This window comes from Lipotes vexillifer, unplaced genomic scaffold (genome assembly GCF_000442215.2).
Source record: "Lipotes vexillifer unplaced genomic scaffold, Lipotes_vexillifer_v1.1 scaffold663, whole genome shotgun sequence".
Classification (NCBI taxonomy): domain Eukaryota; kingdom Metazoa; phylum Chordata; class Mammalia; order Artiodactyla; family Lipotidae; genus Lipotes; species Lipotes vexillifer.
The window spans coordinates 587,658-602,804 of NW_006788963.1; the positions used below are offsets into that span (position 1 = coordinate 587,658).

Consider the following 15,147-nt stretch of genomic DNA (forward strand, 5'->3'; position numbering starts at 1 on the left):
CCAGTCTGGGAAGATCCCACATGCCGCGGAGCAGCTGTGCCCGTGAGCCATGGCCGGTGTGCCTGCACATCCGGAGCCTGTGCTCCACAAAGGGAGAGGCCACAACAGTGAGAGGCCCGCGTACCGCAAAAAAAAAAAAAAAAAAAAAAAGAATTATAAAAACCTAACAGTGGCAGACATAGGGAATGGACTTGAGGACATGGGGAGGGGGAAGGGTAAGCTGGAACCAAGTGAGAGAGTGTCATGGACATATATACACTACCAAATGTAAAATAGATAGCTAGTGGGAAGCAGCCGCATAGCACAGGGAGATCAGCTCCGTGTTTTGTGACCACCTAGAGGGGTGGGATAGGGAGGGTGTGAGGGAGGGAGATGCAAGAGGGAAGAGATATGGGGATATATGTATACATACAGCTGATTCACTTTGTTAAAAAGCAGAAACTAACACAGCATTGTAAAGCAATTACACTCCAATTAAGATGCTATAAAATATAAAATGAACACAGAGTCCAAAAACAACCTAGCAGTGTTCAGGCTTCTAAGGGGCACTTATAGCAATGTTTAGCAAAATTTAAATATGTATACCTTTTGATGTAGTAATTACACTTCTAGAAATTTATTCTGAAGGTATAATCTGACAAATAAGTAAACATATATGTATGGATATTTATTTTAGCTTTACTTGTAATAGTTAAAAAGTGGGAGTAGCATAAATATACAGCAGGAAGGGTCTTGATAAACACATTATGGTCCAGTACATCCTCACAGTGGTATTGTACTAGGGAGCTGATGCAGCTCTATATCTGTTGATAAAGAGGACAATGATTTATTATAAACCCTCAGGAATACTGTAATCCCATGTTCATAAATTTGCATAAAATGTGCGTGGAGTGTCTGGAAGGATGATACGGCAAAACAGTTGACTAATTCTGTGATGTGGGACGATTACAGATTTTTTATTTATTTTTTAATTTTTTTTGTGGTACGCGGGCCTCTCACTGCTGTGGCCTCTCCCGCTGCGGAGCACAGGCTCCGGACGCACAGGCCCAGCGGCCATGGCTCACGGGCCCAGCTGCTCCATGGCATGTGGGATCTTCCTGGACCGGGGCACGAACCCGTGTCCCCTGCATCGGCAGGAGGACTCTCAACCACTGCGCCACCAGGGAAGCCCCTGTTACAGATTTTTTTTACCTTTCTCTACTAAGTATTTATAATTATTTCATATTTTTTAAATGTTATTTTATAATCAGGGATGTGGATTTTCTTTTTTTCCCTGGCCATATTGAGATGTAATTGTTATATAACATTGTGTAGTATATACTTGATTGATGAGGCTGAATCTTGGTGGTTATCACAGTGACAGAGGCTATTTCTGTGACTGAATATATTGAGAGTTCTAATTTAAGCAATTATTTTCTAGGGGAGTGGAAAATCAACTTTAGCAAAGGCAGTCTGTAAAGAAGCATTTAACTTATTGGATGCCCATGTGGAAATAGTTGACTGTAAAGCTTTACGAGGTATGAATATGGTAATACTCTACATAAATCTTTTTTCTGGTAGAAAGAAATGTTACTATTTAATGCTGGTAATCTAATAAATACAAATATCTAATCTTTAACTTTTCTGTTGGTCATTTAGTCATTAAAATTACTTAGAAATTTTAAATCTGGCTTTCGAATGTTTTTAGTGTTTCTAATAAAAATTTTAAAACTCTCCATATTTGATGGAGGCCTTTTTTTTTTCCTAGCCAAAACTCTTTGTAGACTATATTCCTGAAAATTCCAACTTACACCACTCTGAGAAAGTTAGTATCTAGAATATACTTGCTTTGGGAAACTCGTAGGGTGGCTGCCTCAGGGGAGGGAAAGTGGGTGGCTAGGGACAGCAAAGAGGAGACTTACAGTTTATCACATAACAGCTGACCCTTGAACAGTGTGAGTGTTGGGGTGCCAGCCACTATGCAACGAAAGCTCTTTGTGTAACTTAGAGTCACAGCCCTCTGTATACGTGGTCCCTCTGTGTCCGCAGCCGGCCTTGGGTGGTACAGCACTGTGGTATTTACTGCTGGAAAAACCCACATATAAGTGGACTTGCACAGCTCAAACCCATGTTGTTCCTGGGTCAGCTGTACACTTGTACTTTTGAAAATCTTTGACATTTATATTATCTATTCAATTTTTTAAAAATCAGAAATATTTTACTGAGTAGTTAATTTTTCCCCCCTTGGCTACCACTACCATATAGTCCCAACTAGTCATTATATTCTGCTTTTTAATCTAGTATATGATAGGAAACTACAAATGGCCTTTGAAAACCCACTACCTCATGCTCTATAAATGTGGTTTCAGAGACATTGTCCATCTCTTTAGAGTCTTGCTTGAAGCCTCATGTGAAAATTTTGTTTGAGAACTAAGTAACAGGAACTCTTTATATTGGTTTATGAATTGGTATGTTCTCTGTTCTTTGAAAATTAAGTTTGTAATTCACCAGGATGATTGAAGCCAAATTAATGATTCAAATATAGCAATTCTAGGATCTCTAGGTGGCTACCTTTGTGTTTGATTTTATCTGACTTGCGATCCCCTGCTTTCATTTATATTTTCCCACATCCTGCTTTTATTTTACTGTTTTGTTGTAAGCCATCTGAAATTCTCCGTGGAATGAGGCAAGGATAAATACATATGTATAGAAATTATAGTAGCATATTCCTTTTTTCAGTTTTATAAAATTCAGTACTTAGTCCTTTGAGGCTGTATTATTTAAACCATGTTAGTGATTAACAGATTTTAGTGATTGGTATATATATATATATATATATATATATATATATAACAAAATACTGTATTGATTGAATTTTCATAGTCAAATCAATATTGAGCTTTTCTAATGCTTTCAATGGTAGCCTGACCTTTCCCAGCCCTCAAATAACAATAAAACTATTTCATATCTTCTGTGTTAAGGAAAAAGGCTTGAAAACATACAGAAAGCCCTAGAGGCAGCTTTCTCAGAGGCGGTGTGGCGGCAGCCTTCTGTTGTCCTGTTGGATGACCTGGATCTCGTTGCTGGCCTGCCTGCTCTTCCAGAACACGAGCACAGTCCTGAGGCTGTGCAGAGCCGGAGGCTCGCACATGGTAACGTAACACGTTCATTCGCTGGCTGCAGGCCTTTGTCCTTTATCAGACAGCATTTCCAGTCTTCGTAGTAAATCTGCTCTCTTTAGAGAACAGAATATGTGCTATGTAATGTGTTGCTTTTGAGGCCTCTGGTAGCATTCTAAGGTTGCTCTGTATTAGCAAAATCAGTAGAGTCAGAGCAGTGTGAAAATTCTACGAATTCATCATTAGTCTTTGGGGCCTTTTCATTCTCCACTTATTAGAAATTGCTGAACTGTACAGATTTACTTTTGCTTTGTTCATTTGACAAATATTTCTGTGCACAGTCTATATTCTCAGAGTCTTGGAGAGGAAATAAAAGTAAACAAGTATAATGTTAGTACAGAAGACTGATAGTCATAATGATAGCTACCATGTGTTGACTGCCCTTTCGGGGCTAGGGGTTGCTTTGTACTCTACATGCAGATATTCTCCTGGTTTTACAGGTGAGTAAATGGAAATTCAAAGATTATGTAATTTGTCCAGATGACACAACTAGGAGGTAGGTAGGATATGTTCTCCTAGAAGTATGTACAGGGTGTGATAGGAGCACATACACTAAATTGAGGGGGGTGTGGGAAATTATCAGGGTCTTTTGGGGGAGTTCATAACTGAGATGAGTTTTTTTATTATTATTTTTATTTTTGGCTGTGTTGGGTCTTTGTTGCTGTGCAAGGGCTTTCTCTAGTTGTGGCGAGTGGGGGCTATTCCTTGTTGCAGTGCACAGGCGTCTCATTGCAGTGGCTTCTCTCTTTGTGGAGCACGGGCTCTAGGTGCATGGGCTTCAGTAGTTGCGGCACGCGGGCTCAGTAGTTGTGGTTCGCGGGTGCTAGAGCACAGGTTCAGTAAGTTGTAGCGCATGGGGCTTAGTTGCCCTGCAGCATGTGGGATCTTCCCAGACCAGGGATTGAACCCATGTCCCCTGCATTGGTAGGTGGATTCTCAGCCACTGCGCCACCAGGGAAGCCCCATGAGATGAGTTTTGATGGAGTAGTAGAAGTTAGTATGGAACAGTTTCAGGCTAATGAAGATGCAAAGGAAGTGTGGTCCACAGGCAAAGGTACAGAGGTAGAAGAAATCACAGTATGTTAGACAATAATCCTTTGCCTAGAGCTTAGGGTTCAAGGAGAGGGTGGAACCAGGGTGGGGGTTGGAGGATTTCACAGCCTTCCGCTGCCTCGAGGTTCTTAAGAGGTGACATAGATAAAAAATGCAACCACAGTGGCTTGGGTTACCATAAACTGGTGTTAATCTCACATTTGGAATCCTGTAGCATCTGCAAGACTTGTTAGTCTAGTGTTTAAGGGGATGCTGCAGATTTCTAGGTCAGGACTTGGATATATGTTATTAATGCCTGTTTCAGTTCTAACCTCATACCAGCCAAACCTTGCAAAAGCTAGGGTAGAAAGAGATTGTTCAGGAAGTCATAGGAATATGAGCTGTATTTTGCATACTTAAACTTCCATATTGTATTCTATTATCATCCTTCTATAATATTTATTTCAGAGACTCCTTTTGATTTACTTAATAAGATCTAGACGAAGGAACCTCACCTAGGCATTGTTCTGAGTGTACAGAGTTTACAGTGCTTCCTACACCTTCATTAGATTGACTAGAGCCTGGCCAATATTAGGTCCTCAGTAGATAAACTGATGAATGAATGGTAGATTTAACTTTTAAACGGTAAAGAGGAGCCATTCCATTCATACTCCACCTTAAAGCTCAAGTTTAGGTTATTATTTTTAATGAATGAATGATTTTAAAATTTCATGCTTTTGTGTACTAAGTTTTTACACTATATTACTTAACTCTAGTTTTGAACGATGTGGTGAAAGAGTTTATTTCCATGGGAAGTTTGGTGGCACTGATTGCTACAAGCCAGTCTCAACATTCTCTACATCCTTTACTTGTTTCTGCTCAAGGAGTTCACATATTTCAGTGTGTCCAGCATATTCACCCTCCTGACCAGGTAACATACTACTTGTGAAGATTATTGAAATATGTCCCTTTTTTTTATTTTGGCTGTGCTGCATGTTATGCAGGATCTTAGTTTCCCAACCAGGGATTGAACCCATGCCCCCTGCAGTGGAAGTGTGGAATCTTAACCACTGGACCGCCAGGGAATTCCCATATGTCACTTTTTATATAAATTACATATTTTTCAATTTTATTCATGATTTATGGCTTTAAAGTAATGCTTATGTTAGTGATCTTAAGGGTTCTTAAAAATCGACCTTCAGTGAATGTTTTGCTATTAGATGCACAATTTTCGTTTGTAACCATCCGAAATATTACCAGGTGCTTTCCAAGGAAATGTCTTTTTATAAAACAGCATTTCTTTTTTTTTTTCATTATTAAGTTTTCTTTTTTATTCCATTTAAAAAGAAACAAAAACCCTAAAAATTCTGAACTGCTTCATTTCGCATCGGTAAAATCTGTAAATACACTATGGAAATTAGAATTACTTTCCACTTTAGTGAGATATAATTGACAAGTAAAATTATATATATTTAAAGTGTACAACATGATGATTTGCTATACATGTACATTGTGAAATCTTTACCAAAATCAAGTTAATTAACACATCCATCACCTCACATATTTACCTTTTTTTAAGCATTTCTTCTTTTAAAAATTTGACTAAACTGTTTTTTTTTTTTTTTTACCAGCACTAATATTCTGTACCCACTATGACTCTGGCACCCATTTCCAACATGTGGGTTTTTTCCCCACACCATCAAGCAATTTTTGGACACCAACTGGGTGTCCTGCAATTCAGCTCAATTCTGACACTACCCAGAGAGAGCATCAGATTCCACAGGTTAAGGCCTCAGTTCTACAAGACAGCCCTCCACTTCAGATGCCAATGTTACCTGTGCTTCTGACTGGTGATAAGTCAGAGGTTCCCACTATTCCCTCTTTGGGTTCAATTAATTTGCTAGAACAACTCACAGAACTTGGGAAACTAGTTTACTCACTAGATTACCAGTTTGTTACAAAGAATATTAAAGGGTACAAATCAACAGTCAGATGAAAAGATACATAGGATGAAGTCCGAAACAAAGGAGCTTCTGTCCTTGTGGAGTTTGGGGCCTGGCCCCGTGGCACATGGAAGTGTTCTGGTTCTCCAACCTGGGAGCTCTCCAACCCCATCATTTTAGGTTTTTATGGAAGCCTTGTTACATAGGCATGACTGATTAAAGCACTGGCCATTGTCATTGATTCAGCCTTCAGTCCCTCTCCCCTCCCTGGAAATCAGCGGGTGGGACTGAAAGTTTCAATCCTCTAGTCAAGGTTGGTTCCCCTGGCAACCAGCCCCCATACTTAGGCGCTTTCCAAACGTCACCTCATTAATGTAAACTCAGGTGTGTCTAAAAGGGGTTTGTTATTAATGTCAAGACACCTTTATCACTCTTATCATTAGGACATTTTAAGGGTTTTAGGAGATCTGTGCCAGAAGCAAGACAAAGACCAAATATATACAAGCACATACAGCCCATCATCTCCTCTGGGGACTTCAATCCTGATGGTTTTAGTGGCAGCATGCTCAAAAAGAATATTCTGGGACAGGCAAGCATATTTTAACTTCTTGTTTAAAATTCTTACATCTACTCTAAATATTCAGACCCTGTGCTAATTAACTGTTACTGAAGAATAAAAATACACCTGTTATTAAGCATAACAGAATGGTAGTGGTATTGGTCATTGAGTGTGTTTTTAGAATTATGTTATATAGGAATAACAAACCCTTAAAGGAACCAAAATAAAAATCTTCTTACTGGAGAAAGAGAGTAATCATTATGAATGTGATTTTTTTTTTACAACTTTATTAAGGTGTAATTGAAGACAACATACTATTTAAAGTGTACAATTTGATGACTTTTAACATATATATATATATATATATATATATATATATACCATGAAACCATCACCACAATTAAAGTAGCAAACATTTCCATCCCTCCCGTATGTTTCCTACTGCCCCTTTGCAATCATCCCTCCCCCACTCCACCTGCAAGCAAACACCAATCTGCTTTCTGTCCCTGTAGATTATGTCAACATGATATTTCCCAAAATACATGTACAAAAATTTGCACTTGAGTAAAATTATAAATTTGAATTTTGTGTTTTTTTCTTTAGGATCAAAGATGTGAAATTCTGTATAATGTAATAAAAAATAAACTAGACTGTGATATGAACAAGTTCACTGATCTTGATCTGCAGTGTATAGCAAAAGAAACTGAAGGGTTTGTGGCTAGAGATTTTACAGTGCTTATGGATCGAGCCATACATTCTTGTCTCTCTCATCAGAGTATATCCACCAGGGAAGGTAAGTTTTACTGTTAAAACCAAAATTTGGACTCTTCTTTCCATCGTGGAGAAGTGTAATTGTAGTAAGGTAAGAATTAAATATATTCCTTTTTAGTATTCAAATAAGCAGCTATTTGAGTAGAAAATTGGCATTTCCAGCTAAATTGATGGCATTCTTTTTAATTGAGTTAAGATTGGCTAAGTGAAATCAGACGGAGAAAGACAAATAACATGATTTCACTCATATGTGGAACATAAAAAACAAAAAAATAAAATAAATGAACAAACCAAACTAAACATAAATACGTAGATACAAAGAACAGAGTAGTGGTTACTAGAGTGGAAGGGGTAGGGGAGGGGAAAATGGGTAAGAGAGGTCAACTGTATGACAGCATGTTTTGAAAATTCATATGCAAATAGGACTACCAAAAGTTTTGTTTATTCTTAAACAGAATTAGTTTTAACAACATTGGACTTTCGAAAGGCTCTCCGAGGATTTATTCCCGTGTCTCTGCGAAATGTTGACCTGCATAACCCTAGGGACCTGGGCTGGGATAAGATTGGCGGATTACATGAAGTTCGGCAGATACTTGTGGATACTATCCAGTTACCAGCCAAGGTACTTAAAAAACAACCAAACCAAGCACTACCAACTGCCAGAAGAACCACTGAATTATCCATCGGTTCTGGCTGTATATGTTGGCTTGCCCAGCTTCCATTTGGTCCAACAAGTATTTATTATTACCAAATAAATGTCCAGTCCTATTTTTGGCACTCTTACAGATTTTTAAAGTATCTGATGTATTCCTTGCCTGGAAAGAAAGCTGAGGTGATATTTATAGTAAACACATTTTGATGTGAATTTCAGAGTTCTTGACTCGTCCAGGTTGTACTAAAGCAAATGAACTGTCAGCTAGGGTTGAGCAGAAACAGATAGGAATAAACTGGCAAGTGGGAGAGTCATTTAGATCCACAGAGCTGATGGATTAAGCCAGATTTCTAGACTCTGGGTGCCAGTCTAGAAAGGCAGAGTTAGCAGGCAGCATAGACCAGGCAGACAGCAGGATAGAGGGGGCAGTTGTAGATTGTTCTTTAGAAGATCAAAAGTAGAATCTGGGAGGTGGTGTGTTTGAATCAGAAACCTGAGAGAAAAGGATCTTTGCATGAGATCAGGGGCCCATCCAAAGAGATAAAGAAATGGGTAAGGATCTCAATTACATGTAAGAACCTCAGTTACAGACAGTCCTGGGAACTGTCTGGTGGGGCCTGGGACATACTGAGTGCAGCCCAGGACTGGGGGTTAAAGCCTGTTTGGGAGAACAGGGGCGTGGGAAGTACTTGCCTGCGGATCATGACCCCAAATGCTGGGTCTGGGCACCAAACATCAGTATCCAGATACATCCCAGGCCAGATACGTGAGGCCATCTGTGAAAGTGCTGACTTTGGGGCCTCCTTCAGATTAGAATGGAGGTCGAGATGAGGTTGAAATTTTGTCAACACGTGGGACTAAATAGGTGTACTTAATAGAGGAGACTAGGAGATTGCTGACAGTAGCCTGATGTTTGGCTCACCTGTTCAAAAAGTTTTCTTGCTGAGAAGCTGGTGATTTAGAAGATAATTTAGAAGCAGTCAGTTACTTGTTCAGCATTGAGACTCTTGGGAGATTTTACTGTCGATTATAATTACACATGCTTCTCTATTATTTATTTTCTTTCTTTGATTGAATATATTTGAATATACATAGCTGTCATAACTTGCCCCATGAACCATACAAGTGGAAGGCAGTGTACTTGTTAAAAGGTTGGGTTTTATTTTCTTAATGTAGTACTATTATAATGTTCGGAAAAAAAACAGGAAAAAATGGAAAGAAGTTCTGATGCATTTATATGCTTTTTATGTGGAATGTATTCCATGGTCCAATTGGGAAAAATCTGTGGTAGTTCCTTTGAGTTCATTTATTATTCTGAGTAGGAATGTTTTTTTCTATCATTGTACTGTCATAAAGATGGCCGTTGTTACCACCCAAGTACTTTTTTCTATACATTGATCTTTGGCCACTGCTTAGTCATTTGTTTTAGAGTTGAGCTCTTTGTCATGTTTTTCTTTCAGTACCCAGAATTATTTGCAAACTTGCCCATACGACAAAGGACAGGAGTGCTGTTGTATGGTCCTCCTGGAACAGGAAAAACCTTACTAGCTGGAGTAATTGCACGAGAGAGTGGAATGAACTTTATTAGTGTCAAGGTATGTTTGGCATTTATCTTTTTTCTCTTCTTTTTTCTTTTTTTTTAATTGAGGGAAAATTTACATAATTAACTATTTTAAAGTGTACAGTTCAGTGGCATTTAGTGCATTCACAATGCTGTGTAGCCAGCACCTTTCTCTAGTTGCAAAACTTTTTCAGCCCATTCTCCTTCCCCCAGCCCCTGGCAACCACTAATCTGCTTTCTGTCTCTATGGATTTGTCTGTTCTAGCTATTTCATATAAAAGAAATCATGCAATATGTCACCTTTTGTGTCTGGCGTCTTTCACTTAGCATAATGTTTTCAGGGTTCATCCAAGTTGTAGCATGCCTCCGTAGTTCAGTACTTTTTATGGCGGAATGTTACTCAGTCTTTTTTAAGGTGGTGTGGATATGCCACAGTTTGTTTATCCATTCATCATTGGTGAACATTTGGGTTGTTCCCATTTTTTGGCTATTATGAATAATGCTGCTATAAACATTTGTGTATAAATTTCTATGTGGACATATGTTTCATTTCTCTGGAATACATATATACCCAGGAGTGTAATTTCTGGGTCATATGGTAATTATATGTGTAAGTTTTTGAGGACCACACCATTTTACATTCCTACCAGCAGTGTGTGAGTGAGTATACCTATTTCTCCATATCCTCGCCAACACCATTTATGTTTCTTGATAGTGGGTTAATCTCATATTTGGAAAACTAGTAGCAGCAGTGATCCATCTATTAGTTAAACTGTGTGGGAAATTGAATAATGAGGCATCTCTCTTTTGTAGGGCTTATTATGTTCTTGCTTAAGGCAGATCTTCATGCATTATAAAATAGAATTACACCTAAATAATCAGATAAAAGAGCAAACTTGAAGGGGGAAGAAAACCTAGAAGACTAGGGGCTGGAGACCACACTAAGGCAGGAAGCTGGGGTTTTTATTTGTTGGCTATATTTCACCCTTGCTGTGTCACACCAAGTTAAATTTTTTCAGATATAGGGTGAGTATGGTCATTAAAGGACATGCTAGCAGATCATTTTGGGTAATGCTTCACACTCCACCACTGGTGTGTCATTATGGTCTAGGATGTGCTGTCTTATTTGTACAGCTTCAGCACCCCAGCAATATTTGTTTGCCAAAGAGTAATTACATTTCAAGGCAAAGTAATCATATGCAGATTTCCCCCCACCATCCGGAAGTAGAGTGTTTCTATGAAACATCACTGTAAACTGAAATGGTAGAAAACAAAGAAGCAATTGGACACATCTTGCTAATGGATGAACAAAATAAATCGAGATAAAGCACAGATGCTCCCAGACACAGTTCAAAACTATGATGGCTTGATGCTGCGTGTAGTTCCCTAGGAAGAAGCTTGGTGGCGACACTGTTGCCGCTGGGGTATGTTCTGCCCCTCCAACAGCTCACAGCGGGACAAACACTGAATGCTTTTCGCTTCTCACCCTTTTTCGTAAACGTGAACATTTCTTTGGATTTCTTTGTTAGCGAAAATAGTTACTAATGTAGGTCTTTAATAAAAGTGAAGTAGTGTAAAGCAAACTTCAAAAAGTGAGGGAAACCTGTATTGTAAACTTATTCAAAATTGATTTATAATCTGAAAGCCAGTTTATTAATTTGCAGTTGGGTTATGCCTACCCTCTTTTTATCACATGAGATTTTCTGAGCTGGTTATGTGGTTATCCTGGCATTGATGGAGAGCTATAACTTTTAAATTTTCCTATCTTCTTTTTTTGGAATTTGCAATAACTATGACCATATTCTTCTTTTTTACTAGAATGTAGTTTTACTTTTTTTTTTAACATATAATTTTCAAGATTAACACTTGCAAATATTGTTGTATTTTAGATCGTTCCATTAGGGAGGACATCTTATCTCTTCCCTTTAGTAAATCTTCAAATCACAATTGGGATGAGTTCTCAATGCACAGGTTTCGGTAGAGAGTTGAGGCTGTGTAGGTCTGAGTGGATCTTAGGAGGCATGTATCAAAGACAGCCCTTTCACTGACACCAGTATGTTGCCTTTTTCCTAATATTTTGCCTTAGTTGTTTCTTGTTCCATCCTCTGTAGTTCTCTGACTATACTGAGAAAATATAATCAAATACTAGTATATTAATAGCTATCTAGATGGCTGAGTATTAGAAATTATTTTGGTCACATATCCTGATCACTTTTTGGTCTTTTTAAGGTAATGATTTTTCATTGGAGATCACTTTAGGGCCTATTCAGTTTTTTAAAATATCCCAATTTAAGGAAAGACTGTCGTCATTATTGATATTGTTATAGGTAGTAAAGTTTGTTTTGAAAGTTTCGTCAGTTGACTTTTAGAAAAACTGATATATTCTTCAACTTCTGAGCAAATAAATTGGTTTCAGTTACTGAAGATGCTAATTAATTCATGTCACATTACATATTTTTTGGAGTCTCCAAAGATTTGAGATAAATGGAACATTTTCCCTTTTTAAACCATTCATTACCTTACTAAACAAATAATTATTCAGTACTAATTATGTAGCAGGCACTGTTTTTGGCACTGGGGATTCAGTAATGAACAAAACTGCCTTTTCGGAGCTTATATTCTACTAGTGCAGGGAGGGAGACAATAAACAGACACATTCAATGTATAATATACTGTCAGGTGGTGGTAGGTACTAGGTAGGAAAACAGTCAAGGGAAGGAGGTGTAAAGTAACTGGAGTGGGTCATAGATGGGTTTGTCAGACAAGGCCTTTCTGAGGATGTGGCATTTTGTCAGAGATCTAAATAAAATGAAGCAATGAGCCATGAGACTATCTGGGGACAAATGTTCTAAGCAAAGGAAACACCAAGTATAGAACTTGTGGTATGATATTTAGTCCAGCCGCATTAATTTTTTAAATGTAGTTCAGAGAAATCTATTAATTATATTAAAATTTTTCTATTATTGCATTTAGACTTAGTCATGAAAATTATATTTTGTTTTTAGATAGTTTTGAATTAATTCTAATTTCATTTTATTTTACCTAATAGGGACCAGAGTTACTCAGCAAATATATTGGAGCAAGTGAACAAGCTGTACGGGATATTTTTATTAGGTTAGTTACCAGTGAATGTTTTTTTTAAGTAACTGGCTCTGTGGTTATTTATCAGTCAATGCTTTTTGGTCTTCAGTTGTTTTTATGAAAAACTGATATTTGAAACCTGTGACTTATGTGGTTTATTAATAAACTGCAGAACAAAAATTCACTGTTTTACGAAATACCACTTAAATATAAAACATTTTTGATATTAAGTTTTGGAAATTATTTGGTTTTATATTTACAATAGAAATATTCCTGAAATGCTGAAAGTGGAATCATAAGTGGTTATTCAAGGATTCTCAAAGTATATGAAGCACATAATTACCCCAATTTATCTCTTTTATAAATTAAGATTCCATGTGGTCAATGTAATTAAAATAGAGTATAATTATTACTACATTTATATAAAAATACATATGAATACAGAAACTAATATTTAAGAGTAAAAAAATTATTTAAATGTGATGGGATTACAGGAAGCTTCTAAATGAAAGAGCTACTTTGTTCCATTCCACTAAAATTTTATTATAAAATATGCAATTAGGAGAATATATATAATGTACATATATATTTTAAAGAATAATAAAATGAACTCTTATATTGCTACCATCCAATTTAAGAAAAGAATATTACCAGAAAAGCCTATTACAGGTAAAGACAGTCAACCACATATTGACAAAAGGTTCAATTTACCAGAAATATATTACAATTATAAAATTATTTGTATCTAATACTGTAACTTCAAAATATTTAAGGCAAAAATTTATAGAACTCCAAGGAGAAACTGACAGATCCACCTTCATAGTAGAAGATTTTAACACAGTTCTCAGTAATTAGTTAGTGAAAAAATTGTTTAAAAAAATAGTAAAAACTTAGATTTAAACAACATATTCAGCAAGGTTGATGTAAGCATATTTAGAACATGTACCCAACAATTGGAGAATACACATTCTTTTCAGGCACACCTGGAACATTTTTGAAAATTGGCCATATGTCAGGCCATACATAGTGATTGCAATGTTTCAAAGAAATAATATCATACAGACTCCATTTTCTGAAAACACAAGTTAAAATAATCAAAAAAAGGATAAGCCCCCCCATACATTTAGATATTTTTAAAATAAATAAATCATAAGTGAAAGAAGAGATCTAATGGAAAATAATGAGCACTAATAAGGAAAATGCTGTTTATTAAAATTGTGAGATACTGCAAAACTTATTTCAAGGAAAATATACCTTTTAATTTTTAGAAAAGAAAAAAAGACTGAAAGTTAATCATGAGATAGGTATCCATCTCATGAAATTAGAAAAATACAGATATAAATGAAAATAAAGAGGGAAATAATAAAGAACAGAAATTAGTGAAATAGAAAACAATTCAGTAGAGAAGTTCACAAACCCAAATATGTTTTGTAAACCTGATACAGTTGATCTCCAGCAAGACTGATCAAGAAGAAAGCAATCGTGAATAAACAACATTAGGGATAAAGGGGAGGAGGGCAAGACTAAAGATATACCAGAAATGTAAAAGATAATAAGGGAATACTGTGAAATGTTATTATAAACTTTATGCCAGTGTTTTTGAAACTTGGGTAACATAGACAAAATATATTTGACCAAAGTCAAGCAAGGAAGAAACAAAATCTGAATAGTCTTGTAAAGGTAGGAAAACAACGGGCGCTAGTTAAAAATCCTTGCATAAATCAAACATCAGACCTAGTTGGTTTTTTAAGAGAGTTTTGCCAAACGTTCAAGGCACAGGTAATCCAGTGTGTTGCTGGCCCCAGATTTATCTTACTTGCCATGTATTTACTAAGATATTTCTTGGGTTTTTTCCATCACCATGACAGATACTTTGTATTAGGGGCGATTCTTTAGACATCTAGTCCATCCTTTTACCAGAGATGGAACTTATGTTACCTTCTTTTTAATGAAAACAAAATTAGTTAATAAATTAATAAAACTATATGTCAAAGTTCAAGTTAGAAAAAATGTAATATATATAACTAAAATATATTTTATAGAGAGCCTTACAAGATAAAAGTACTAAGCTCCCCAAAATGTAATGGACAAAAGACATGAAGAGACATTGCACAAAAGAAGTGCAGGTGGCCAATAAGCATATTAAAAAGAGTTTACTTGTAATAAGAATCAAAGAAGCATTTCACTCATTGAGTAAGACTGGTTTTTGTTTTAGTCTCTGTCCAGAAGGCATGTGTCTTCCCTGACCTCTCTAAGACCTGGTTTACTGAAAACAAGGATAATTATATATGCCTTGCCTTCCTTAAGGGTTTGTTGTGAAGAATTAAATAAATACATAAATATATATATATGTGTGTGTGTATGTGTATACAGATATAGATTATATATAT

At 36.6% G+C, this 15,147-nt stretch overlaps 1 protein-coding gene across 1 annotated transcript in view; it reads left to right on the forward strand.

Annotated features, from left to right (window-relative positions):
* The window catches only part of PEX1 (peroxisomal biogenesis factor 1), a 73,612-nt gene that overhangs the window by 31,321 nt on the left and 27,144 nt on the right, over window positions 1-15,147 (forward strand). The window contains exons 10-16 of the mRNA XM_007461898.1: window positions 1,421-1,517; window positions 2,961-3,131; window positions 4,967-5,121; window positions 7,296-7,485; window positions 7,919-8,085; window positions 9,576-9,710; window positions 12,726-12,790. Coding sequence (XP_007461960.1) covers window positions 1,421-1,517; window positions 2,961-3,131; window positions 4,967-5,121; window positions 7,296-7,485; window positions 7,919-8,085; window positions 9,576-9,710; window positions 12,726-12,790 — 980 coding nt within the window. The remainder of the gene's footprint in view (window positions 1-1,420; window positions 1,518-2,960; window positions 3,132-4,966; window positions 5,122-7,295; window positions 7,486-7,918; window positions 8,086-9,575; window positions 9,711-12,725; window positions 12,791-15,147) is intronic.